The sequence below is a fragment of the Parambassis ranga genome, chromosome 12 (genome assembly GCF_900634625.1).
Source record: "Parambassis ranga chromosome 12, fParRan2.1, whole genome shotgun sequence".
In the NCBI taxonomy this organism is placed as follows: domain Eukaryota; kingdom Metazoa; phylum Chordata; class Actinopteri; family Ambassidae; genus Parambassis; species Parambassis ranga.
Genome location: NC_041032.1, coordinates 6,586,587 through 6,613,483, shown reverse-complemented (window position 1 = coordinate 6,613,483; position 26,897 = coordinate 6,586,587). Strand labels below are relative to the sequence as shown.

Sequence of the window (26,897 nt, the reverse complement as noted above, 5' to 3'; positions counted from 1 at the left end):
GCAGGGCTTTGTGTTGGCTGATTGTGATCCTCAGCACTATGCAGGTTTACAGGTCTAGAGCCTTGACTGTTTATTTATTTATTTATTTATTTAGTTTTTGCCATTGTTTGCTGAAATATCACCAGGAGAAAAGGTTGGTATAAAGATGTTCTCAGTGTGTTAGCCTTATCTTGACTGCTCTCCTCTGTGATGCAGTTCTTGGTAAAGGTCACCCAAGATAGTTATGTCTCTTTCCCATTTTCATTTCTGTACTTATCTGTACTTTTTTCTTGTATTTTATCTGCCTCACTCTCTTGGTTTCTGTCCCTTTCTAGTGTTGCATAACCTTTCTCTCTCGGTACATGTGCTCTCATTTTCTGTCATATTCTTGTTTTCCCATAGTTTGACATGACCCTCTTTGTGCAGCTTTGTGCTAAGACACTGCCAGAAAACACCCTTTGTATTAAAAGTGAATTGACTTTTAATTCTGGATATTTAAATACTCCTTACCCTCATCTTCATTTTTTTCCTCTTCCTCTCGTCAGGCTTTTCACCATTGTTTGCTTTGACAGCAGAGACTTTGCTCATCTACTCATTAATAAGTAATTAGTGATTTGAAGCCCAGGGAGACTGTTCACTATGTAGATCTAACTCTCTATTGGGTCCTGCCACCACAAAGCAATCACCATTTGCCGGCAGCAAGTAATTTGAATCCTTGTATTTCTACCATAATGATTTTCCATCACTTTCCTTCTCTTGAATTTGTGTCTGAGCTGATGAATTTATCTGACTTTGGAAGCCCAGAATGTATTGCTCTGCCACTTCCCTGCTGTCTGTCTTCATGTTTTTTTTTTTGCCCTGTCCATCTGCCTTTGAGAAGGCTGCATGTTCCCGAGGGCTTTTTGTGATCCCGTTGGTTGGCAGAGAGTCATACGAATGAGCCGTAACATTCAAAATGACACATGCCTCCGAGACGTTTGAGTATCAGCAGGGTCAAAGGTTGCTTCAGTGCTTCTTTCTGGCTGCTTTGAAGCTGTGAAAGTCTTGCAGGCTTGTTATAAGGGCAGCGGAGAGAATGAAGGAAGCCAGTGTGAGGTCCTCCCAAGAGAGTTGTGCTTCATATTTGGTCCCACTGTAGAGTTACTGAAGTATGTGAAGTTGGCCCAGTATAAAGGTATATCTAACCATCTCAGATGTTCCAGCTACAACATAAACAATCCAATGTACCCAGCATCCCAGAAACATGTGTAATAGTTGTATATATACACTGCGACAAACAGAATAATTGCACAATAAATAAGGTTAAGGAACACATGATGCCAATACTGTTGTTGGAATCATGACCCTCACAACCCTAAAATCTAAAAGGATTCTGGTGGTTAGTGGTTGTGACAGCTGTACTGAATGTCTGGTGTCAAGCCAACAGGTGTTTAACGAAACCAGGCATCCATGTTTTGCAGCCATCAATTAAATATGGCATGTGGCACAGCTGCATCACCTACATTTGTTATGCTAACCATTGTAATTTGTGGTTTTAGCGGAAGGGCATAGCAGTATCCCGGATAACTAAGAAATTTAATTCAATTAAGAATTCCACTTTCTGTCATACATCGTTTAAAGGACTTCTGTAAACGATGCAGCTGTGCCTTCTTCAGATGCATTTTAGAAATGGAAATGTCTTCAAAAGATAGCAAAAAGAAAACACAAGTATACAGAGTAATACAGTAAAATGACAAAACCCTCTTGTGGTAACAGCCAATAACTTCTGACGAACCTATCCGTATAACAGATGGCAGCTGACTGAGCTAACCCTGCCTGCCATTGTTTACAGTCCACACAACCTGAGACCTAAGAACAAAGCTAGAGTTATGAGATGACGTTTATGACCAAGGACGAAGCTTACAATACGAACTCCTTTTGCCTCAGGTAATATTACAGCCGTTATGTTCTGAATGTATTGTACAGCTCATAATCAGACACCAACCTTGACATTTGTTAACCTCAACAATCCATTTGGGTTGCAGCTGAATATTTTCTCACAGTTTTATTAATTAAATGCAGCTCACAGTAAAGACAACCTTCAACAACAATACTAATAATAATAATAGTAACTACATTTCATCATAATTCTATAGGACCATGCTGTTGTTAACTATTTAATGTAACACTTTTTCACTTTTTCACCAACTTCTATAACTTCACTTTGTGTGTTCTGAGTTAACGATGATATATATATATATATATAGGATACCAATCAAGAGATTATCCTGCCAGTTCTGCCTCACTACCTAACTACCTAATCCCACCCTCCTAGTGGGGGTGACAAACAGGGTGAATATATATATATAGATATATATATCTATATCTATATATATATATTCATCCACTAGGAGGGGTGACAAACACGGCGGGATTAGGTAGTGAGGCAGAACTGGCAGGATAATCTCTTGATTGGTATCCTTTCTCTTTCCTAGACAATCACAAGCTTGGCCTTCAAATCGCTCTTTTTCTCCTAAGGACTTACTTTGATTAGCTTGATCCTACAGAGTTGACAGCTGTTTCAGAAACTCAAACATGTGCATGTTTTAATGTGGACTTAAATAAATAAAGAGAGAGAATGAGAGATGATAAAATGTTGTGGTGTATCTGCAGACTAAGTGCATCAACTGAGAAATGGCTACAGGCTTACAGACTCTTGAGTCAAATAAACAATAAACAAGAAAGAAGTAGGCAAGACAAAATTACAAGAAAAGCAACCAAAGGAATTTATTGCCTTATGGTGACAAATGAGCCTCAGTAATAATTTAACAGCCGGTCTCTGCACCACAGTGTTTGGCTTCATTCACAAAAACTCCAAATGGTAACACTAAAAGCTTCATCATTGTGGTGGAAACCATAAAAGTTATGAGATATTTTCACTTATTTACAGTTTAAGGTGACACTACAAATTTGACTTTCATTTCATGACAGTGGCTTTCATTAAAACAAACAAATAAATGAAGCTATATAGCGAGGATCTGTTTGTACAGTGGTGGGAGAGAGCTCACAGTACTTGACTGTTGTAACCGCTGCCCCGGTGTTACCCTGGGGATTTATCCTGCTGTGTTTTTCTGCTCTAGTTCTTGCTTTCTTGAAGTATGAAAGACCTCTAACATAAAATGCAATTATCACTTTCCTTTAAGGTAGCATGAGCAGCAGCAGTATCTCCAGTACTCTATTTGTGTCTACACAGCAGTCGTTCTGGTAGTATTGAGGTGGAGGTCACCTGTCAGTGTAGTTATGCATGCAAATTGCACGGAGTGTTTGTGTTTGTACTCTGAGCTCTATGTCGTCTTTATGTCTTTTTTTAAAAACTCCACTCAGTCTTTGGAACTTTTGACCAACAGCAGTGACCTTGACTAAGCAGGTGTGAATCATGATTATATTTAAATATATATTTATATATATATTAGCGTCATTCATGGTTTCATACATTTCAAGCACTTCCTTGGTCTGATGGTTACATTACAGAATGCTAGAATTTTCCCTCTGCTCCTCAAAAAAAAACTTTTTAATGTATTTTACTTTCATTTCAAGAACAGGTTTCCTTCTTTTCACAGAAATACAGCATTTGTGTCACTGGTGACAATAACAACAACAACAACAACAAAAAGTAGTGACAAAGACAGAGAGAGAAACTAAAAAAAGAAAAAAATACTGCGGGCTTCTGGGGAGAATCATTAGACTGATATAACATTCAGCATGGAGCTTGGAGCAGCGCCTTTGGCTGGGCTTAAAGCTGTGTAGTGTCCGTCAGTCTGGCTGGTTGGGAGGTCAGCCATTGATCTGAAGATATAAGCTGGTACTTTGGATCCAAGCCTTCATCATCCTGCAGGGTTACCACCGCTGTGGGTGGATAAGCCTTGATCTGCTCAGGGGTTTGCATCTGTGTGCGTGCATGTGTGTGTATGTGTGTTTATGTTTTTTCAGATTCATGTCTTTTTCGTCAGTCTGAGCCCTGCTGGATATAAAGAAAGGAGGGAATGACATGCAGGTTAAGAAACGTGTGGACAGCACCCATCTGTGTGTACAAAGTCTGAAATCTTTAAAAAAGTAAACATAAATGAGAAAAAGTTAACCATCTTAATGATAACTGGTAACATGGGAATCAACCATGTGAGATAATATCTGAACATAAAGATGGTGATTAAGAGGCGGGGTGAACTTAAGTTCCACCACCATGATGGCAAATACTCTGAAATCTGGGACATTTTGACAGGAATTCAGGGCAGTATTGAAGAATCTGAATGATCTAAATGTCTGGTTTCTTAAAAAAACCTTTCACAGCCATTCAACATAATGACTCTGCTGCATGGCAGAACTTTTCAATGTAATTTAGTGTGCAACCTTGTCATGATTTGTACAGTTTATATATTATTCTTTGTTCCTCTTTTCAATTCTGCCACAGAGTGTCTATTAAAATAACTGTGATAATACAATGAATGTAATTTTAACATCACAAAACACATACTGTGCTTCTCTATCTGTTTACATCCACTATTTGTTAGCTATGGCAGTATCCTTCCCTGTACTGTTCATTGACGCATTAACTTCACCAGCTGACAGTCTGTTGAAACAGTTTGAAAGTGTGTGCAACATGCCAGCTGCATGAGTTTGCCTTTTGCATTCGCAGTACTCATAAGCAAACAAAAAAAAATAGTGACTCATAAAAACACTCCTCCACAGCACAACTAGTCGTCAAACACTCCAAACAAAGAGTTGGTGTTGGGGCACTACTGTAAAAGTTGACTCAATTTACCAGACTTGCCATTATGTAGGTTTCAGAGTACAGAAAGTGCTTTGTTTTCTTTTCTCTGTGTGTTGGAGGTCTGATTTATGCTACTTTTGGGACACATGCCAGCCTTTAAAACAGTTGATTAGGGACTGATGTTGCAACTAAAGCAACAAAAGCTATGCCCACTGCTGAGGAAAAACGCATTGTTGGGTCAGTATCCATTGAGAGTTGTTATGTTTGCCTCTGTCACTGGACCTGTCACCCACTGGACTCAGAATTAGAAGATTTTCCCCTTAGCCTAGTTCCAGGATATAATTTCAAATAGTCTCATTAACAATGCATAGACGATGATGCAACAATCCTTTGTACCTGTACATCCCTTGTAAGATTAAAGGCCCTGGGTGAGTTAATGTCAGGAAATAATTTAACATTTCTTGATATCACACTGGCAAACACGCCTTATTGGATGAGCGGATGTCATTATGTTGTGCTGCTATTTTTTTCATCCTTGTCTCAGGATTTCCCCTCCTTCCCCCTTTGAGGAGGTGATTCCAACCTCATTACAGATACCCTTTTTGTTCATGTAATATCAAGAGGCTGAAGTGTAATTAATCTTCATACAAACAGATAATAAGGCTGCAAACAAATTCAATTATGAACACCGAAGATAGTGTTATTAACTAAGTTAATTATACTTCTAACAAGGAAACTTTAAAATTTACTGCATTTGACATTATTAACAGAGCTCTTCAGTGTGGATGCTTTGAGGGTAAAGACAATAAATGAACTATAAATGGGTTCCTACTAAAGTTGTGAATAGGTATACAATGCATATGCTGCCTGCTTTAAATACATAGTACATTAGAAAGCTATTTTTGCTTCAATATGAGGGCGACTCTGAGTGAGTGTATATTCTTGAATGACAACATTTTTTAGGTCTCCTCATTTTCAAGTCTAACAGAAAATGTTGCCTTCACTCTAGAGTAAAGGCACCCTTTGAGTTTTGCACAGCAGTCTTCCAGCCTCCACTGTCATCTGTGTCAAGCACCAGAGGTTCAGATGCTCGTGCACAAACCCCTGGAGCAAGCATCCACAATGCAGATGTGACATTTTTTTCATCAGCTCTCCCTTTGTTTCAACGCTTCTGTGTGGTCGTGTATGACTATTTCTTTACGTTACCTCAGTTGTATATTCTGGTGCACAGTAATGGTGACTGGAGGAGATCTGGCAGTGTCATTCCACTTTTCTCACTACAGATGAGCTGTGTTATGGCCCAGAGGACTCACTCTGATTCTCTTTGTCTCGCTTTTGTGACATTCAAACTGACAGAAAAAGGCACAAAGCTGTACACTGACACAAACACATCAAGTTTCTTTCCTTACTATTTTTTGCTGCTATCATGGCCACTTAGTAGATTCATGAGAATCATGAAATGTGCTTTAGTGCATTTGATTCAGTGCATTTACAAGCCCTCATTCCGTACAGGGTCACATTTCCATGTCCGTACTGCCATTGCGATTCATGTACCTCAGCCTGACAGCTTTGTTAAAAATCTTGCTTACTGGAAATGTGTGTGGGGACACCACTTTTGATTCACAACTAGGTCACAACAGGTCAGGTTGGGCCGAGTGTGCTCTGGGTTAGCTTGCTCTGACAACTAGGGGATAAAATCATACTGAATACTGTGTCTGCAGCTTGGAAAAGGCTTGGAAGTGACATCTGGTTAACATAGTCATGCCTCACACATCTAACCACAAACAGCTGCAGTTTCTTGCCTATTTTATTTTATTTACATATTTTTCAAAATTTTAAAGTGGATGCAATTTGTCTTCTAGCTGTGAGTGAAGTATGGTTTCTTTTGTGACTGTATGTATGCTTCACTGTGTGTCATAAAAATACCAAAACAAGGCTAAAGCATGTTGAAGTGCATATTTATTCATGCCGTGTTTCTCCATCTGTTCACGTACGTCTCTTGCTAATTAATGTGTCAGAGGAGGAAATTACAGCCCTGTCTCGGTCACTTCCTGCTGGTTAGTGTCAAGGCGTGATAGGGATGTGGTGTGATAAGCAACGGAAAGCAAAAAAAGGACTAAATGCAGTCTATCTAGCCAGCTGAGGTTTCATTGCACTGCTTGTGTTTCTTGTTTTTACACAGAGGATAAGGATCGTTTCAAGCATATCTTTTTTTTAGAAACTGAATATTTTGTGTGCTTGCCAGTGCTTAACAAAGTGCTATTGAGTGCTACTTAACAGACACCAGAGCATGTATCAGTGCGTGTAACAGAAAACATTTCCCTCTTAATCTGACTCTGTGGTGAGCATGGCTTTGTAGTACAAAAATACCTAAAGCACTGCCTATAGCAGGTTTTCAGTTTGACCTGTGGTAATCTGGGCTGCTGTGTTTCCATAGCTCCCATAATATACAAAAAAACCCAAGATGTTTCCCCTTATTTCTGAACAGCTTTGTGTCCATGTTGGCTTTGTCCAATAAAAGCTGCTTATATGAACTCATACAGTCTGACAGATAGCTCATTAATTGCACCATTTTGGTCACTGTCATGCTGCATCATCTGTACATGGGCCCACATGGCACAATCAATTTCCAGTGACAGCAGATCCTGCAGCATTTGCTGTGTCATGAGTAGTCATGGTTATATTCTTTGGTGTCGGGAAGAGTTCATGAAAAATATTCCTATAAATGGTGATAGACAGAGTTGTACCAGTTTTAATAGGAGTATAGAAGGAGAGCCTGAAGTTATCATCCTTGTCTGGGTCAAACTGGTAGTAAAAGTATATCATTATTTACTATTATTATTATTGTTATTAGAAGATTACCACTGCACTGCCATTCAAAAATGGACATGAATGTAAGGAACACACCTCACAGCAAGAATTCTGTTAGTCAGTAATATTGACCCATTACGCTGGAGTGTGTGGCTGTGTGTGTGTGCAGGCAAACTGCTAATGTGGAGCTGAAAAGCCTCTTATAGCCTAAAGGTTATACAGCAGGCAAGCCAGCATTGCAGTTTTGTCACATAAATACTTTAAATAAAGGCAATGCAGTGGTCTTTTGTTATGGACAGTCAACTTGTACTTTAAACAGTCGAGGCCAGCAGAACACAAATAGAATGAAATTACAAATATTATGTATAAAAGACCAAAAAGACACAGACTAACAAGACAAATTTGCACTACTTCCTAATTATTTATACATAACAGGATTGAAATGATGAACCGTGCCCACCAGAAGCTGCGGCAGTGTTTTATCCTTTTCTATACAGAGGCTGGTTCTGGCCTGAATGACCAGTTGTCCTTGTCCTCTCTTTCATCAGTCGTTCCTCGGCACGTAGTGGTTTGACTGTGGTCAGAAGGAACAGACCCAGCATTGTCACGCCACAAGCCTCAGTGCAGACACACTGTGTTGTGGCCTAAGGGAGTCATGAGCATGCACACACTAACACACAAACAGAGAGAGCAGCCCAGGGGAATCCTCTATGAAGGGATCAGTGTAAACATCCAGTGGCAGTCGAGGTGTTGGTGGCCCTGTGAAGTGGAATCGGTGCTCAGGGCATGGTGCTGGCTGATAAGCACTACTAACATGCAGGAGAGAAGTGAGTTGGTCATCCCTGTTAAAACACCGCCAGCCATCCATTCCCCTGCTACATTACCGCTGCTACACACTGACAAGAGGCTTCAGCTGCTGCAGGGGAAGCAAGCTGACACATGCGGCTCTTAGAGGACTAATTTGCTTGTGATTTTAAGTTTGTACATATCGAATCAACCCTTGATCTGTGTACTAGTGGTTCAGGAAACAATTATAATTAGCAGAAATACATGCATTCATTCTTGTAGTGGATAAAGAAAAGAAGAATAAGAAAAGGCAGATGTGTGGTGTTACTATGCTGCAGATGCAGGTCTGGTCTACTACTAGATATGGTAATAGAGAGTAAAGAATGTCCATGTTTGTGTCCTACTGGTGACTAATGACTAATGGGTCTGATGGAAATAGTTTCTTTTTCCTTCTCAAATAATCTTTAACAATTTGTAATCCCATGTAGGTCATGGTGAGGAATACGGAGTCTCCGTTTCTATATTCCCAGGATTTCTAAAGCAGTTGGGTGCCATGCCTTTAAATGAAGCTTCGGCTGATTGAAACAACCTGCCCAATTTACTTAGATCTGTTACCTCCTTTCATTACCTCAAGGCATCTCTTTTTACTTATCTTCAAACAACTTGCTCTTGCTTCTAATCATACTTGAGATGTGGAAATAATTTATCTCTAATGTGCAGGTGCATGTTAATGTATAGCTTTGTGGGCATATGAACTACCTAGTGTAGTTACTGGTTGTGAGTGCAGCTAGAGTTTTTTGCCTGTATCTGTATGTGTACTTGTGTTGATTTATTTATTGTATTATTTTCTCTATACTTGTGTTAATGACTTTTTGTAAGAGCACAGTGTAAGAGCAATCCATTTATAATTATTTACAGTTCATGAAACCTTTGATTCACTGGTCAGGGTCGACAATCGACTGCCAGTGAATTTCTTCTTGAGGCAAAACAGGCTCTGATCCATGACCTGAAAAAATAGAGGGGTTAGAATCTTTTTAGCATAATGTTAATGAAGACAAACTTGATCTGAAAGTGGCCTGTGTGTATTTATAACAGACAGGAAGTCGAGTGCAAGAACACTTGTTATGCTCTAAGCACTGACAAGAGCACAGCAACCACCCAAAACCAACTGTCACATTAGAAACAGATATATGTTCTCTGGAACTGAACTCAATCTACTGCTGCACACCAGTCTATATTTATGTTTTGATATCGGGAAAAAAAAGCCAGTGTATGTTTTTCAGAGTGTATGAGACTATCTGCAGAGCCCACGGTCAGCTTTCACATAAGCCATTAAATTTCATGTAAATTTCGCCCTGCCTTCTCCCTTTGGTGATGTGAGGCATGCACTTTTCAGTAAGTGCAAAATAAGCCGGCACAGTCCGCTCCAAAAAAAGGCAAAAACCATGCATGATGAAACCATTTTGTAAGGATAATGTTGTGATGCAAAGTAGTTACCACCAAAAGGGTGTTATTGAGTTTATTGCTGTTTACCCTCTGCTGTGCAACGTGTTGTTTGTCCAGTTTTGTTGTGATCAGTTCATTTAAATTCTTACTTCCACATCAAAAACTTCCTGAGCAATGCATATTTATAGCGTTCATAAAGACCTGAAGTGTACTGGTATTTTTGATATCAGCACCCAAATATTACACTGTGTTACGGTGTTTAGGCGAAGAGTTTTGACTTGTTCAGGTCCTGTTTTGACACAAATCTGCTCCGTTTGACTTTGCTTTGCTCCTGAGGAAAGCTAAAAACACATTATTTACTTTTACACAGACACATAGTGATGAGGAGACTTTGTTTTCTCTTTCAGATCTATGATCAGGGCCCTGAGAGGGAAACTGAGGGGGGAAAATAACAAGTTATAGAGAGGGGAGGATGACGAGGGAAAGACAGTCTGGGAGAAGGAAAAACAAGAAGTCTATATTGTTCTTGATGCTATAACACAACACTATTTTTTTGTAAATAAAAATCAAAGAAAAATATCTGTTACTTTAAATTCCCATATGATTTTTAGGATTTTTTAAGAGAGTGGTACGGCAGCATTTTCCCACAAAACAAACTGTACTGAATTTTAGTGTAGTTTTTTGCCTGGGCTCAAAGTCATTTATTCAACCCCTAAATCAGCCCTCCACCTTCTCTTTGATTGCCTCTCATTTCACTCCGATACCAACACGTCTGATTTTCACACACACACACACATCAAACCTTTCCACATGACAATGTAGTGACTTGGGGCTTTTTCCTGTCTCCCGTATGTAGTTGAGCCTGCTGATGGTGGCTGTTCAGCAGAGCCCACTGGTGCACATAATGAAGTGCAAATGGGGCTAATGTACTGGTTGACAGGCCAGCTTCTGCGGATCAGGCCTGAATTGATTTACCTGCAATTTCAGCTCTGATTTTTTTTTTCAATAATCTGCACAATGCATGCAGCAGAAACAAGAGCCTGCATGGACATCTCACACAAACGTCTTATTTTGTCCCAAGAGGAAGGCTGAAACTGTGAATAAAACCTAGGTGAGATTTATTTTATTTCTAGAGTTTTCGCCGCAAGAACCAATTCCCTCACACTTGGCAAACATTTTGTGACACTATTATGACAGTTTTTAGACGGACATTGTCTGAAATATAGGGTTAGCATGGTGGCTGTCATCTTTCTTGTCATGTTCCCACTCCAGCACTTACTGTACTGCCTTCCCACTCCTCTGCACAAATGTCACAATACTGACAAATACAACAACACATGACATTTAGACCAAGAATGTGGCTACTGTTGGCAGGGCTCTCACAGCTGCTCTTGACACAGGCAGGTAGCAGTTAATCAGTTACAGGAATATTGATCGTCCCAAACCTCTGGACAGCTGAACTGACATACTGTAACATCTGACCCCCGATCCTGATCACCTGACAACACATCGGCAAAGCTTCAGACAGTCAGTCAATAAATTACTTATATGGTAGATGAAATTGTGTGAGAACTGGCATTTAGTCCTTTCATAACAACCCCTAGATCCCAGTGCCATTTATAAAGCACACTTCATCAGTCCTAGGTGGCTTTTGTGTTTGTCCCCGACGTGTCACATCCTTCAAAACCCCTCACAACAATGTGCTCATACAATTTATGATCTAATTAGAGGGCATAATGAATAGTCAACCATTTGTAACCATCATGATTAAAATGTTTTAGTTATTGCCAAAGATTAATTGTTTCAGTAATGACTTTAGATAGATGTAATTTGCATACATATGGTAATCATGGGTTTTCTGTTCCTCAGTGACGTGCAGAAACCGTTTCTGACAGTTTGTGTATGGTCTGCAAATATATTTCAACCTTAAACTTTGAGTTGAACAAAAACAATCTGATCTTACAACAATTATTAGAATTTAATTTCTACATACATTTACCTTCCCTACCTCTCCCTAAGGCACGTCAAAGGACATGACTCTGCTGCCTGTAGTATTCCTTTAGCCTATATATGATGTTTCAGTAACATCGGTGTTGTTGTACACTACAGAAAAATGCTCTTTCACACTAATAGACATACATGTAGTAAAATAATAATAGGTGATTTGGCTGCTCTCTGTAATGAGGCTGTGCTGTATGTTCCCATTTCATGCAATAACAACGGCATCAGTGTTAATCTGTGTAACCATTCCTACATCAGGTTTACCAACTTGCCATAATCTGTCCAGCTATATCCTGAGATTATAGTGCTTGGCCCCCTTCTGTGTCCGTCCAAATATTGGATGAGTCTGGGATCATCCATCCAACCTAACAGAGTAAATGCAAATTCTAATTTTTATCCCCTGGATGCAACCTTATGTCAAATAGGTTTTATTGGAAGCGGTGTCTGTATGTGTTTGTATCCCCTATTTAACTGGCTAGGCTTCCTTTCAAATGGCAGCCACAGGGATCAAGCTTCTGTCTGCTACAACATGACCTCATTCCTTCAGCTATAATCTACAGCAGCAGTAGTAGTAAGTTCCTGAAATCCAGCATTAAAGCAAAATGGGAAATTGGAAGTTTTTAGTACCCTGCTTGGCATACATTCCTGCAAAACATGAATAATAAAAAGAAAAACCATCGCGACACATATTTCCAATTTGTGTTGATCTGAAATCCAGTGCTTGCTTTACAAGTCTCGTGACTCCAGTGAGGATCAACATATCCTACATGTAGGACACCAGATTGGCAATTTTGAGTTAATGAGGAGAGCCTAGCTGTGATACTCTGGAGGTGGCTTGCTTTTGGCCACAGTGGGTGTTACACTGTCACGCCCCTTGGTGTCATCATCCTGTTGGCCCGCTTTCATGTACATAGTTGCTGCACACACACACACACAGCTCCTTGTCATTTAAGTCAATACCCACCCACATCCAGCCTGCTTCTTTATTCAGAATAACATCTCTCAGTTCTTTTTTTCCTTTGGCAACAAATTTTGACTCAAAAATAAAGTGATAATGAGCACTTAAGTCAGATTAAAGAGGAAAAAAAGCCACTAAGTGCTCTCAGCTGCAGGCTTTGGTAAATTTCACTTTTTGTGAACTACAGTTTTATTTCCTAAACTTTTAATTTTTGAAATTGTTTACATATGGGTTGCAGCTTCCACATTAGTGCTAGTTCATAATAGTACTATAACAGGTCTTTTGTGGTCTTTGCTTACAAAGTGGTATTTTAAGGACTCCATTAGTCTCATTTGTTTAAGTATGTGGCTGATACATTTTGGTTTTCAGCTATTACAATAGGGATGCTTCTTTTTTCATTTCCCTAACATTCATAGATAGCACTATTCATTTTGTTCATTGTCCAGCTGTTGCTAAAATGGTTTTATTTGATGAGTGAAGAAGAGAGTATCATGAAGCTAGTTATTGTAACAGTATACTGATGCCTCGGGTTTAAAGAAAAAACATCAGAACTCTCGGATCCAAGGTCACCAGGACATTCTGATTTGTTATTTATTGACAGGGAGATTCTGATTTTGTATTAGAGATGCCCTGTCTAGGTTTTCAAATGGAGTGTTCCTGTCCTGAGACGAGCTCATGCGCTCCTCTGAATTCATTTCTCAGTGCTCCTGCCCTCATGATTGCTCTTGATCTGTCGTTCCTGTCATGAGGCTATGGCCAGCTTGCATTTCGAACCTCGTCTCATTTGAAGTCAGCCGGCGCTCCTCTGACAGTTTTTTCGTCGTCTTCTTTTTTTTTTTTAGAGGCGAGAGTTTGTTCTCAGAGCTCAGGTCCAAGCTCCATATGTCAGTCACCAGGCTGCTCTTCCCTTTAATTAAAAAAAGACTGCGAAAGAGATGTTAGATGTTGCCGCAGATGAGGCATCGCCATGCTCTGTGAGTTTTTTTTTTTTTTTTCCTGGGATTCACTATGGATGAAGAGTTTTTTTTTTTTTTCCTGGGATTCACTATGGATGAAGAGAGATTTTGGCTGAAGGCAATCAACTGCTCTGCTCTCCTCTCCAAGAAAAAAGCAAATAGTCAGTGATTTTCTTGGACAGTACAGTTCACCACAAAGCCACCTGATTGTAAATGTGCCTAGAGTTAGATGACAGTCAGCATCTACTCAATTAGATAGCACTCAATACTATCCACTTCAGGTTGAAATTACTAAGTAGCACTTTAAGTAATACTCCCTTTGATGGTCTTTGTGCCCTGATAGATGGGGAGATTTTAACCCTTCACAGCTTTGATATGCCCCAAACACATCCATTCACCATGTGGTTTGGATCACACAAGATATTGATCTGTACAGAATGGTGACACGAGGAATTGGCAGTGAAAAGGACACAAAATTTAAAAAGGGTATGGATGAAGGTCAGGTGAAGACAGTTTGTATGAACGCAATTCATACACATAATTGTTCAGACATTTTATTCTGGATTGGTAGAAAAAGTGGTACTATCATCTTGAATTCCTGCAAATCCCTGTCACTTGTAACTTAATTACAATACTTCAGTGGATGGACCTCCTTCTGTGGATAGTTTACTGGCTGATATAACATAATTAAGAATAATGTATTAGCATGACCAACAATGTGGAGGATTTGTGCTTCATTTGAGGGGCAGGAAACTAAAGATAGATAGGGAAATTTAGTGAAAGAAAAGAATGGAAAAGCTCATGTGGGTCTATATATAGTGCAAGAAGTAAAATGTTTCAGCAGGAAAATATAGAGACAAACAAGCAGAGATAGGGAAAGAGATGTGCTGAAAGTTAGACAAAAGGCCGAGAGGGAGAGAGATGCAGCAGAATGCATGGGTGGAGATGAGCTTTGTCTGGCGAGCGCTCTTTATCTGATAGTGTTAATCTTGTCCTCCGTTCGCAGCAATGCCACGCACCAGCACTTTTAACTAGCTCTGATAATGGCGAGAACAGCATCAACCTCATTAATTGAATTAGCTCTCTCTTTATCTCCACATCTGTGTGTGTCCATGCACCCCTAAAAACACTCCACCGACAACTACTCCTCAGCTAATTGACTCAGAGCATCTCCTGTGCAGTCTTGTTTCACCTTACTAATTTGTTGGTCCAGGTCCCGGCCGGGTTCACCTGTCAGTGGCCACCATCTAATTTAATTTCGCCCAGAGGATGGAGATTATTTTGTTTTTCACCAAGGGGAATAGGAAGAGAGCGAGTGAGGGAGAGAGAGAGAGAGAGGGAGGCAGTGCTTACTGTAGGGAAACACAGCTTGTGTCCTGATTTCATAAATGGATATAGCTGCAGGTGTTTGAGAATTAAAAAAGCACAGGCAAGCCAAACTAGCCCAATGCAATTTGACTACTTTCACCTGCTGTCTGTAAATTCAATAAAGCTAAGTTTCCTTTTTAAAATTAATCTCAAAGATTTGCTCAAAGTGAGCATCAACACCTTTATCTGACTTCCAGCCGGACCAGCTCATCATGAAAGGGGCTTTTTTTTTCTTTCAGCGGTTTGAAGAGTTTCAGTGGAATTAGCAAGGGTTGCAGGTTATATATGCATGTGTTGTGGTTCCTCTGTAATATATTTTTTTTCTTGTCTGTTGAAATGTGTTTCTTTGTGACGGAGCTGATAACAGAGTGATTGTGCTCACTTTCATTTATCTCTACTAAAAGTTAGCTTTGTCCGCCAGTCCAATCCCAGAGAATGTGTTAAATGATATCAGATATAGACAGCAACCAAGTGTAAGTGGTGTGGGTGTGTGTGTATGCGCATGTGTGTGTGTAAAGTTACTGTGCTCTGTCTCCATCGCTGCCAGAGTAATGATCTTTTATTACCTGGGTTGTCAGACTGGGAACAATTTCCTCCCTTTTCTTCTCATTTTTTTATTTTATTATTTTAAAGTTAAAGTTCCGTGGGTGGAATAACCTTGCAAATGGCCCCTTGAGGATGACATTGACATATTTCGTTCTCTCTCATTGTTTGAATGTAAGACCGGAAGAGACAGCAAATGCCAGGTGCTGACTGAAGTTTTTATTCTAGTCTTCTAGCCAATAAAGCCCACTCTTCTGCTCCGCTCTCCTTCTGAATGTGCTCCCCATCCTCCGTCTTTTCTCATTCACATCGATACAATGCCTGTCTTTTCTAATCTGCTTGGCTGGTCTGTCTTTCTGCACACACCTTTAACACTAAACTATCCATCCATTTCTTTGCTCACATTGAAGTTCTTTCCACCAACAACATCCCTATACCCAAAAGCCAAATCACTATCCCTTCACTTTTGTTGACCTCGAGCACATTTCGGCATTGATTAACAACAGATTGTTGGCAGCAGGTTTTCATTTCTTAAATCTGTCTTATTTGTCTATATATCTTGCTTCAGCTTAAATCTTTCTGGCTGTAAATGTTATCATCCCAATTATTCTTCAGATGTGTCCAGTAGGCATATTCCTCTACCTGCCCGTCAGTTTAGTTTTCTCCAGCATTTTCTCCAGTTAATATTGATGTAATAGGTGATAGTCACTCATATTTTTGCTTGCTATCTTAGTATTTGGCTAGATTTAGAGATATACGAGTAAAAACAAAAAAAGGGTGACGAAGCATCAGTATCTTTTAAGGCATGAATCTACAGGTGTTCTCCACCTTGGTCCAGACTGAAAAATGTCTCCAAATGTGATTTGGTACAGATAACTGTTGGAGGATGGGAGGAAGATCCCTAAAGACTTCTCTCACCTGTGCCATCAAGTTCAAATATGTGGTTTTGAGTGAAATGTTGCATTAACTGTTTTATAGATTATAACATAATCTAGCATCCATAATGTTAGAGTGGAAAGGTGTGTTGACATGTTATTTGGGTAGTGGACATTCTGGAGTGTCATTTCAGAGCATCAGTCAGGCAGAGTTGAAAACAGTCTTTTCTGACATCTCATCTGTAAATACTCATCCCACTGATGCAGGTTTTCATGGAATTAATGAGGCAGCTTCATGTGCTGATGCATGTGAAAGAGGGCCCTCCCTTCAAATTGCTTTTCTTTATTGCCTCCCCACCTCTGCCTGTTTGTCCCTTCCTCACCAGAAATCACATTAGCCAAAGCAATCTCATTTACAACATGCCATTTGTTAATTTAGCCCCCCCTTGCTGGATGCCTATAGCACATGCTCAGGTTTGTATGTCAAAGGAGTGCATGAGTGTAAGAGTAAAAAGAGGGCTATAATGTAGGGGGATAAAAGGGAAAAGGAAACTGGAAAGGAAACACATGTAGAACTGAGGGACATGGGAATGATAGTCATTAACAAGTAAAATGAAGGTCTGTAGAGGGTTTTCTGTGTAGTGCTTTCCTTTTAGCTGACACATGGGCATTGGCTACCAACATCACTTTTACAGTGTAGAAATCATCCAATAACCAACCTGTGTGATGATAATTGATCAACCCACCTAATATTAGCATGCTGTATCTGATTGTGATGGTTGTATGCAATGTGAAGGTAAGCAGTAGCAAGCTGGTCCTATTAATCCTGCTCTCAATGACTGCATTCCAAGAGGATTAGCATTTGCTTTGCTTACTGTATCATTCGTTGACTACCTGTCCATCAACACGATTGACAAGAAGGAAACGAAATAGTACTCTGGACAGCACTATTTCTGGTTAACTCTATAGAGATTGTACCTGCAAGTATCACATCCACAAACTGGAGACAGACACCAGTTCAGGAGAAGGTCACTGTAATCATCAATCAATCCATCAACAAATGCATTCATTAACTGATCATTTGCTCTGAAACATCAAACATAAAAACAGTAACGTACTGTTACCTTGCTGAAAAACATGAAAAAAGCAGAAAAGGAAAAAGAGGAGGATATATAAGTTATACATCATTAGGGGCCTCAAGCATTTATAGCTTCAAACTGGGGTCTGATGTGCAGCTAGTCTACTACACAGAATACTGTATGAGCTTAATTGATTATCGTTCCTCCTGTAGCTCACTCACAGTGCTGCATCTGCGTGCTAGTTTGTGGTAATTACCGCACTGTGGTTAAGGTGACAACTGGGAAACAGGAGGGCAGACAGCAATCAGTTGTCTCCTCCTATATTGTCTCTGTCTTCCACACCAGCGGCCTTTATCTTTGTTCGTCAGGAGCAGCGACCAACATGAAGCCAGTTATTACCGCAGCAGCAGCCATGATATGATCAAAAGAGACTGGTTGAACATGGAAGATGTAATGACTGTGCTCTACTAAGCACTGCTGCATGGGTTGTCATTATCATCCTGTTAAAGCTCACTTCCATTCTTCATCTTTTACAAGTCTTTCACAGATCTAGAAAAATGACAGTCTTCAATTAATTTGTTGCATGGAAAAGTGTTCATGTTTCACTGAATAGAAATGTTTCTTTGGCCCTCATCCTTTTTTGTAGTTTTTTTGGCCATCTTTTTTCCCCCTCTGCTTCTTTCTATTTTTTTAAGTAAAATATATTGGTCCATTTGTGGCAGAGGTTTGAGCAAGAGCAGTTTGTCCTGTTGAAAGTAGTGAAAGCTGCTCATGTACTTCATGATAATTTCATGTGACAGAGGAGGATAGGGAGAGCAGCACCGTGTCAGTATGCTGGAAGAGCGGGAGGTCATGGTTTTTCTGCACCTGTATATCATCCTACAGCCTGTGACCATGAGTAATGGAAGTGATAGCAGGACAAAAGAGGTTAGACACAGACGGGAATCCTTTAAAAAACCTCAGGTGCAAGGGGAAAAAGACCAAAAATATTCAGAAAATGAGGCTCGCTGGCAATGTATTTTTCTTAATTTTAGAATATGATTGGTAATTTTGGAATATGATGAAAGCTACTTTTCATTCAGTATCTTCACTAATTGGTTTAACACACAGAGTTCGATTTGAACTAACCCAGACTCAGACTCAGTCAGCTAACTTGCCATCTGTTGTGTTGATGTTAGACTCCTTGACTGCAAATAAAAGGAGTCTGCAGGGCTCACAGGGCCTGATGCCCCATTACCGTTGGACCACTGTGGACTTCACCTTTCACATCTTAACCAGTTGTTTCTTTAGTCCCTCATAGCTGGGCTATTGGTAGCTCATGTTGTAGAGCAGGTTGTCACTAGATTCTAAGAGTTTGATTTCTGACCTCTCCACATGCCACGTGTCCTTTGGGGAGCTGCTGCACTGCGAGTGGCCAGTGGCAGTTTGGCACCCAGCATGGCAGTTCTCTTTGTTTGTCGTGGTAGACTCCTGAGTCCTGCCTCTCTGAATTGGGTTTTGCAGGACTGTTTTTGTGCTGCTATGGTCAAGGCCTTTATACTGTTCTTCAGGCTGGAATGTCAGATATTTCCTGTGTCGTCCATCTTGGATCATCATATTGTCCGGCTCCTTAGCACTTGTATTTGGTCATTGTTACCCTCTTTGCATTATGGTACCATTCTGTTAGGTGTTACCCATATACTTGTTGCTCTTCTATGTCGGCTACCCTGTCCCCTGGACACCCCATCCCTTCATTTGTGATCAAATTCCCACTCTTTGCCACTTAAGGGCATCCTGATATCCTTGCTTTATCCGCCCAATGTGTACAGGAATATGAAGGAAATTTAATATGTGGTTTTCACTATGCACAATAATCACATGACTATAAGGTAGGTATGATTTGTTAATCAGAGAGATGTTTGAATAAATCAACTTCTGTTGCTCCCCTGATACAAATATGAGTTTGCCTTAACTCTCCAGCAGAATATTGAAGCACTATTCCAGTGAGGAATGTGGCATTAGAATTAAATGAAAGTGTCACAAGTCAAATTGCTATTCAAGGCAAAAAGGGTCCTTCTCACCATCCAATCATGACTAAACTGAAGGTTTCTGAGGGGGCAGCATCACACAGAAATACTTTGCAGAGAATGGATAAGTTGTATCCAAAGCACGATCAGACAGATCAAAAGTGACCACACCATCAGGAGATCAATACGTCAAGCTTTGTTCAGAGAGAGAAAAGCAGCTTTATCACAGATAAAACCTTTGCTGAATAAAGAACACGAAACTCCAGTCTACAAAATACAGTGAAGACAGGGAATGTGGAGAGGTGTATAAACTGCTTCTCAGGAGTTCAAATATTGTCAAACACTCTGTATTCCACAAAGAATGATGGACACAAAAGTGCTATTTACTGATTAATCCAAATTTGTAGCAGTAACAAAAAAGCATGTTTAAGGCACTGAGCAGTTTCAAATGCACAGTGAGATACAGTGGTTTGCATTTATAGGCCAGCAGTACAATGAGCCAAAACACTTCAAAGGTTTGCAAGAACTACTGGATGACCAAAGCAAACTGGCTGACAATCATGGAGTTCTTTCTTTAAAGTAGATATCAAAATGACCCAAAGATACTCTGAACTTCATTCATCTCTCTGCTCCACCCTGTGGTGAGAAAGATGGTCAAACAGGTTCAGTGTTTTTCGTGTTAAAAGATGCCTATGGCTACAGTAACTGATTCATTGTCTTCTCTTTGACCAATGTGTGTTGTGTGTTTCAGGGTGAGGCTGAAGGATGGTGTGGCCTTCCTGGGAGCCAGAGCCAGCAACCCAGTCATGTGGACAGTGAGTCAGGATGTCAGAAGTGAGGGTCATCGGGTGGTCACCCTGCACTGTCACAGGAAAGAAAACAGCTACAGTCAAAGGTACGTCTGACTCCCTTCTAACAGAGAATTACTCAGAGTGCAACTGAAATATGAACCAAACACCCTGCTGAACAACCAGAAATCTGCAGCGCACTTTATTTATCAGGCAGGTGTCAGTAGAGAGTGAGGATGATAGAGGACATAACCGAGCCTCTAAAGCATTCATTCTCTGGCGCTGTCATGCTCACAGGTTTCACAGCCAATTCAGAGCACAGTCAATAAAATCTGTTGTTCAAGGAACACAGTGTTGGCTTTGCTCGGACTTAAAGGATAACTCTTTTAATATTTACTGTCTACAAACCCCAGAGTCAGAGTCTTCAGTTGTGTTGGGAGGTCACAGTGAGCTTTGACTGCCAAATTGGAATCAGTTAATCCTTGTGTCATGTTCACTAGAATCCAAAACACTATACAGACAACTGATGTAAAGGCATGGTCTGTGGGGGACAAAACCGTTTCTGTCTATCTGGTCATTACATTAGCAGAAAGTTTGGTTACATCTGTAAGTTTCCTACAACTTTTAAAATATGCATGTCTACTCTTGTGTGGGTAATCGCTGCTCACAGGTCGACGTTTCCATTAATGAATAATACCTGTGCATGTGCATCAGTGTACGGTATTTGACATTCAGTTCGGCAGATAAACGGCTTTAGGCTAAGACAAAGTAGCAGCACACAGGAAGTGACACACCCCGGATGGGTTGTTATTTCCTCCTGGGTGTCAAGGTGACGACAGTGATGAATGACGAGTCATCTATCATTTACATGTATCTCTTTAACAGTCCCGCCGAGGAGAGAAGAGACATTGAATTATAAAGAAGTGCTCAAATCAAGGTCACACATGTTGAATCTGGTGTTATGCCTGGCAATTTTGCACCCAATAAAGGACTACCTTGAAGCATTGAAATGATAATGTAACACCAACTGTGACCCTGTCCTACATATCAAAAGGAATATTTGGAACATGGGTGAATAAATGTTATCATTTAAATGTGAAAATAATCTAATTTTAATTTTTTTCTAAACTTTAATTTTGAAACGTTGTACTGAGAGAGCAGCTGTTTTGGTGATTTGTACAGACATAAGAGTACTTATTGTCCAGGGGTAAAAAAAACACAAAAAACATGTCCATGGTTATTTCAGCTCTACCAGCAGTATTAGACAAAAACTGAAAGACATCAGCTCCATATACCTGAAAGGACAAAGAGAATGCTTGATTAGCTGAGACTAGTGAATAAAAAAAATAAGCTATCCTTATATTCAGAAGGAAATGCTTTTCATCTGAAGAGTGTTGCTTCATTTTTTTAGACTAAAACAATGTTTAGAAGTACATCATCTGTGCATATTTAAAGATTTAAGCCTCAGTAGTGGAGCTGCAAGAGTGTGTTTTTTAAATACATCTTTCTCCTACTCATCAGTAATAGATCCATACTCAGGGAGTCATTTTATTTAACTGCCGCCTTGTTAACTGGAGATATGTGCCAGCCATCAGTAAGGTTAAGTGCAAAAAGACAGAATTCAGATGAAGGTAATGGAAGTATGAGTGAATAGCCAAGTAGTTTGAAATGAGAAGTTCCTTGAATTATTACATTTCTCCTAATGTCAACCGACGCTCACTTTGCTGAACGTTGAAGCCTTTGCCTGTCATCTATTGTTTACTGCTGACTCATCAGAGTGTGGGAGATAAGGTGAATGTAAGCTTGGGAGAACATAAAATCAAACTTGAAATAAACAGTTAATTAAATCATTCATTGAATTGTTGGAACTATTATGTTGTTATTGTATTTCAGTTATGTGTTGTGTTTAAAAAGCTTTGATAAATCCTCAGACTGTCTGACTATTTCCAGGTTATCATGAAAATGTAACACATTTCAGTGTGACGCCAGACGGAGTTACACTGTGCCTCAACGTTAGCAGCAAATCATAATGAAATTAAGTCAAGTCAAGTAATTTTCTTCAGCTGAATATGTTTTTTTTGTTCTTTATTTCTCCAAAGAATATAAAGCAGCAACTACAAAAGCAGACCAGCTGATTGCATTTCTTATGTAAACAGACTCTCTGTTTCAGTTTGACTTTAAATTTTCATTTTCTTTTATATTTAGATTTTAACAAGAAATGTTTGTTTTACTCTCACACTTCTAAGCCCTAAGGGTTACATAAGCCATAAAGTTTTTATAGTGTATTTGGTTCCTTGCATGATATTTTCAAGAAGGAAGGCTGGTCTGTGTTAGCTAACTAAGAAAACACTAAAAATTGTCCCATTGTAATAAAATAGATTACATCTATTTGACTTGGCCAAAACTAATTATATAATATGAACATTTTTTTGGCCTCGTGCCTCAGTATGCCCAAAGAGCACTTTAAAAACCAGTCCAGCAGTGGGTTTTTTCAAAGTTCTGATCTTTGTTGCAGATTGCTGTGTTCAGCGTTTTTGTTATTTGAGGGCATCTATATGCAGACAGCGAGCATTGCAGACTGTGTCAGATAAGGAAACCCTACAGTGCATCAGGCCTGATCCTAACTCTGCTAAAACTGTCTCAGCAACATAGTTGACCATACAGTTGCACATTCTTATTTATCTGCAGGCATCCATTGTGCGCTCGCCTTTCGAATGTGCCCGGGGCTTTTGGTAGCATGTTTGTTTAAGATCAGGGCAGATGTGGATCACAGATGTGTGGTTGTTGTTACACTTTCTTGTCTGCTTGGGCTTCTCTTGGGAGGAGACACTGAAGTAGCTCAGCATTTCACATTTGTCTTTTTTATTCTTTTAAAGGCAAATTATACATAAGTGGGGAGTAACATAACAAATCATTAAATTCACTATCTATTTCTGTGCCTTGCTCAGTCTGAGCCTTTGTAGCTATGCAGACACCATTTGGTGAATGCATGGTCGTCCTTGCTTAACTTCTACATAATTTCTAGTGTGTTTAACACCCAAACAGGTTGTTATGGCACACCAAAGCCCTTAATGAGAAATAACGTGCCACCTGATGTGAGGAATAACAAGTCCGAATAGGTTTCAAAATATGCTAAATTATCGGTGCATGTTTGATCAAACTGAATGATGCAGGATCAGTGGTCAATCAGTGGTCAGCACACAACACAAGCTTGTCTCTTATGAAGATGTATTAGGACATTAACATGCTAAGGGTTGTCGCTCACCATCCAGTCCTCTCTGTCCTCCCTGCACTCTGTTACATTGATTAGACTGCTTCTGCCTATCACGAAACTAATTCACAGTACAATTGTATTGCTGCAAGTGCTATTGAACTCAAAAGCCTCCATCAGCTGTTGAGATAATTATGTACGGTGATGCATACACACAACAATCACCTTACCTCTGTGTCGGTGCATGATGTGAGTAGCGGCTGTGTATGCTCCATGTAAGAGGAATTGACAGTGGTGCTTTTGTAGGATAATCACACTGCAGAATCAAATAGATAGTCATCAGGCATGCGTGTCAGGTACTCAGGCTCCTTCTGGCTGCTTTATTTCTTTTTAATGAAACTTAGCACAATATGGAGTTCCTGGTTGATTAAAGGGAAGAGTTGAGAAAGGGAAACAAATTAAGGTTTTGTTACCGCAGTACCAAGCACCTTTTGTGTCGGTCAGCAGCTTGTCCAAGCTCGCTGGGAGTTTGATTTGTAATTGCAGGAGGTGAGGCACGGCATCTAACAACTAATTAAAGTAAACTGAACCTAATGGCCAACATTTCTCAATCTGCTCACAGTCAGAGACATGCTGGTTTCAAGAGGAGTAAAGCTTTTCACCAATCTAGCAATATGTGACCTCATCTGGTTCAATACCTGTGCTATAGTGTTTCTCACAGACCGCAGCAGTGTTTTATTTAAAACCTTCAGCTCAGTTTGAAGAAAAAAAAAATCAATTCATAGTGTGATTGCTGTTTCAGCATTGAGCCTGTTGTGATCGGTATCTTTATTATTATGATGACTGATTCATTTTTATTCTCCTTGCTTCAAACCAAAGTTACGTTTTTTTAATTTTTCTACATGAGCTAGGGGGTCAGTGTTGCATGCAAGTCTGCAAGTCTCTTATAGAGGCATTTATACCTGCACATTGGAGCGGCAGAATTTAGGAAGTTACTTGAGATGGAGCCTTATTTGATTGCAAATGCAAAAAATGCAACACTAGTATTTCTCTTTCCAACCATCTGCAAATATTTGTGTGACTTGTACAGAAAATTAATGTACTATACAGAAAATGCCAGCACAAGTCAACATGTATGTGTCAAGTGAGAGGCTGAGAGAAATGCTGTATCCAAGTGTGTTATTATTACTGTAAATATTTACCAAGTGCCCCGTGTCTGTGTGTTTGTGTGTGTACTGTCTGAGACACCCAAACAAGCAAACAAAGAGAAATCTCCAGCATCTTTCACCTTCAAAGTCTTAGGGATCATGAAACATACCACCACATTCAGGTTGTCTACTGTTGCTAGAGAAGATTCCTGCTGTGAGCAGGTGGGAGTAAGGTTTACTTTAAAAGACTGACAAGACAGCCTTACAACACCTACACAATGATGCAAGCCTGTAAACCAAAGTTCTTAAGGCTGTTATCTAAAAACAACACCAGACCTTTCCTCTGTGTGACAACGCAACAAGACACTGGGATGAATGGAATTTGCATTAAGCCAGCTGTGCAGTGAAAACTTATTTTTAGGGTTATAAATAAAAAAAATCTTACAGAGAAGTTGCATAAAAAGTCTCAGAGTTGTGCAGAGCCTTAAGTCCCGGTGTGAAAAATAGGTTAAAGATTCAAATTGTTTTTCCAACAATTGATGAAGTCATGTTTTAAGCATCAGTAAAATCAAGGCTTGTCATTCTGTGTTTGCCCCAACCATCTGCTGGGGGGATGTGACATGTGCCTCTGAGGGTCTCGCTGTGAAACACAAGCAGTAGGCATCAGTGGAAGACTTGTTTTAGACTGAAATGATTAGCATACAGTGTTCCCAGGAAAGACAAAAATCACAATTCTCATATAAATAGACTATAAAGATTTTAGTTAGATAAGGTTGCCTCTGCATAGCATTGTTACATTTTTATGCAAGATTTGCTCCCAGCACTGTACAGTACATCATCCTTTGTGTCATTTTTCATTGTTACAAGTGATGATCTGCTGAGCAGTATAGAAAGTTGTGGACCTTTGGCTTGATATTTTTAGTTACAGCTGGAATATACAATGCAATGACAGGATCTCAGCACTAGGCTTATGTATGCTACTGCGTCGGTGCTATTCAGAGCTGTGCAGATGCACATATACTTTTGTCCAACAAATACATATGTATGCTACTTCTGGTGTTGTTTTTGTTTTTTGCTTTGGCCTCGAGTGGACAAAGACATTTTTTTGGAGTAGAGAAAAAAAAAACAGTTTTCACGTGTATCCATCATATTTAGCCTAGTACAGAAGACTCGCTTCTTTATCTGATCATCATTGGTCATCACACAGAATCATACACATCACACTGTGACATTATAAAATACTATTCAAACTTTACATTTTCCACTTTACATTCTGTATGATGTGACTGCTACACATGAAGCACAGCGCTCCAGTCTTCATATCTATTGGTAAATTATTCAACCATCAGATGTTCGCAGTGATGTTACAATTATAAATTATGATCGGTTTTACCTTACTGTTCTAAACCTGTATTGTGTTGTCATGGCAACATGTCGGTGTTACATTGCCAAAAGTTAAGGAAAACTATATACGACATGGCAGTTTTTTTTCTCAACTGTTAGCAGATATTAAAATAGATTATTATTTATTGTAAAGAATATGCAGATGCAAGATGCAGATGCAATATTAGAGATGCCATATAGGCTAGAAACTGGCTGGAAGATGGATTCCAGCTGGTTGAGAGCATTTTCCAGTTGGAAACCCAGCTGGAATCCAGCTGGAAATGCTGTAGATAAATAAAATTACTGTATGTCAAACATGAAACAATAAGTATATGGAGATCACACAGTGTTCTTTGGTTTCTGTATAATCACAATAGGTTACTTGCAAAGTGTGAATAAGCAGCTCAGTGTCTCTGTGGAAATTGTGATGTATACATGATCTCATTATGCAGGTCGGCGTGGCCCTGAAACAGCCTGTACATTTTAACCCAATTTGATTGATTGTTCTCCTGATACGGTAATAATAGCCCAAGGCCTTGTAAGGGGTGCAATCTTCTCCTGCTCTCATCACTTCTTCTCACCGTCCCGATGACAGGCCGCGTTACTTCCTCAATCCTTGATGTGAAATGTGAGACAGTTATTGTGTGGTTTCTTTTATGTAAATCCTGTCATAAAAGTGGAAATTTATCCTTCACTTATGCATGTGTTATTATGAGCAATAGTGTCATTACAGAGTAGATATGATTACACTCCATGCCTACAACTTTTGTTGTGTATGTAAAATTGGCCTGCAGGGATACAATTTAAGCATA

The 26,897-nt window shown here is 39.7% G+C and overlaps 1 protein-coding gene across 1 annotated transcript in view; it reads left to right on the top strand.

The window, feature by feature from the left end:
* The window catches only part of LOC114444096 (transmembrane protein 132C-like), a 104,768-nt gene that overhangs the window by 41,020 nt on the left and 36,851 nt on the right, over positions 1-26,897 (top strand). The window contains exon 3 of the mRNA XM_028418499.1: positions 20,307-20,450. Coding sequence (XP_028274300.1) covers positions 20,307-20,450 — 144 coding nt within the window. The remainder of the gene's footprint in view (positions 1-20,306; positions 20,451-26,897) is intronic.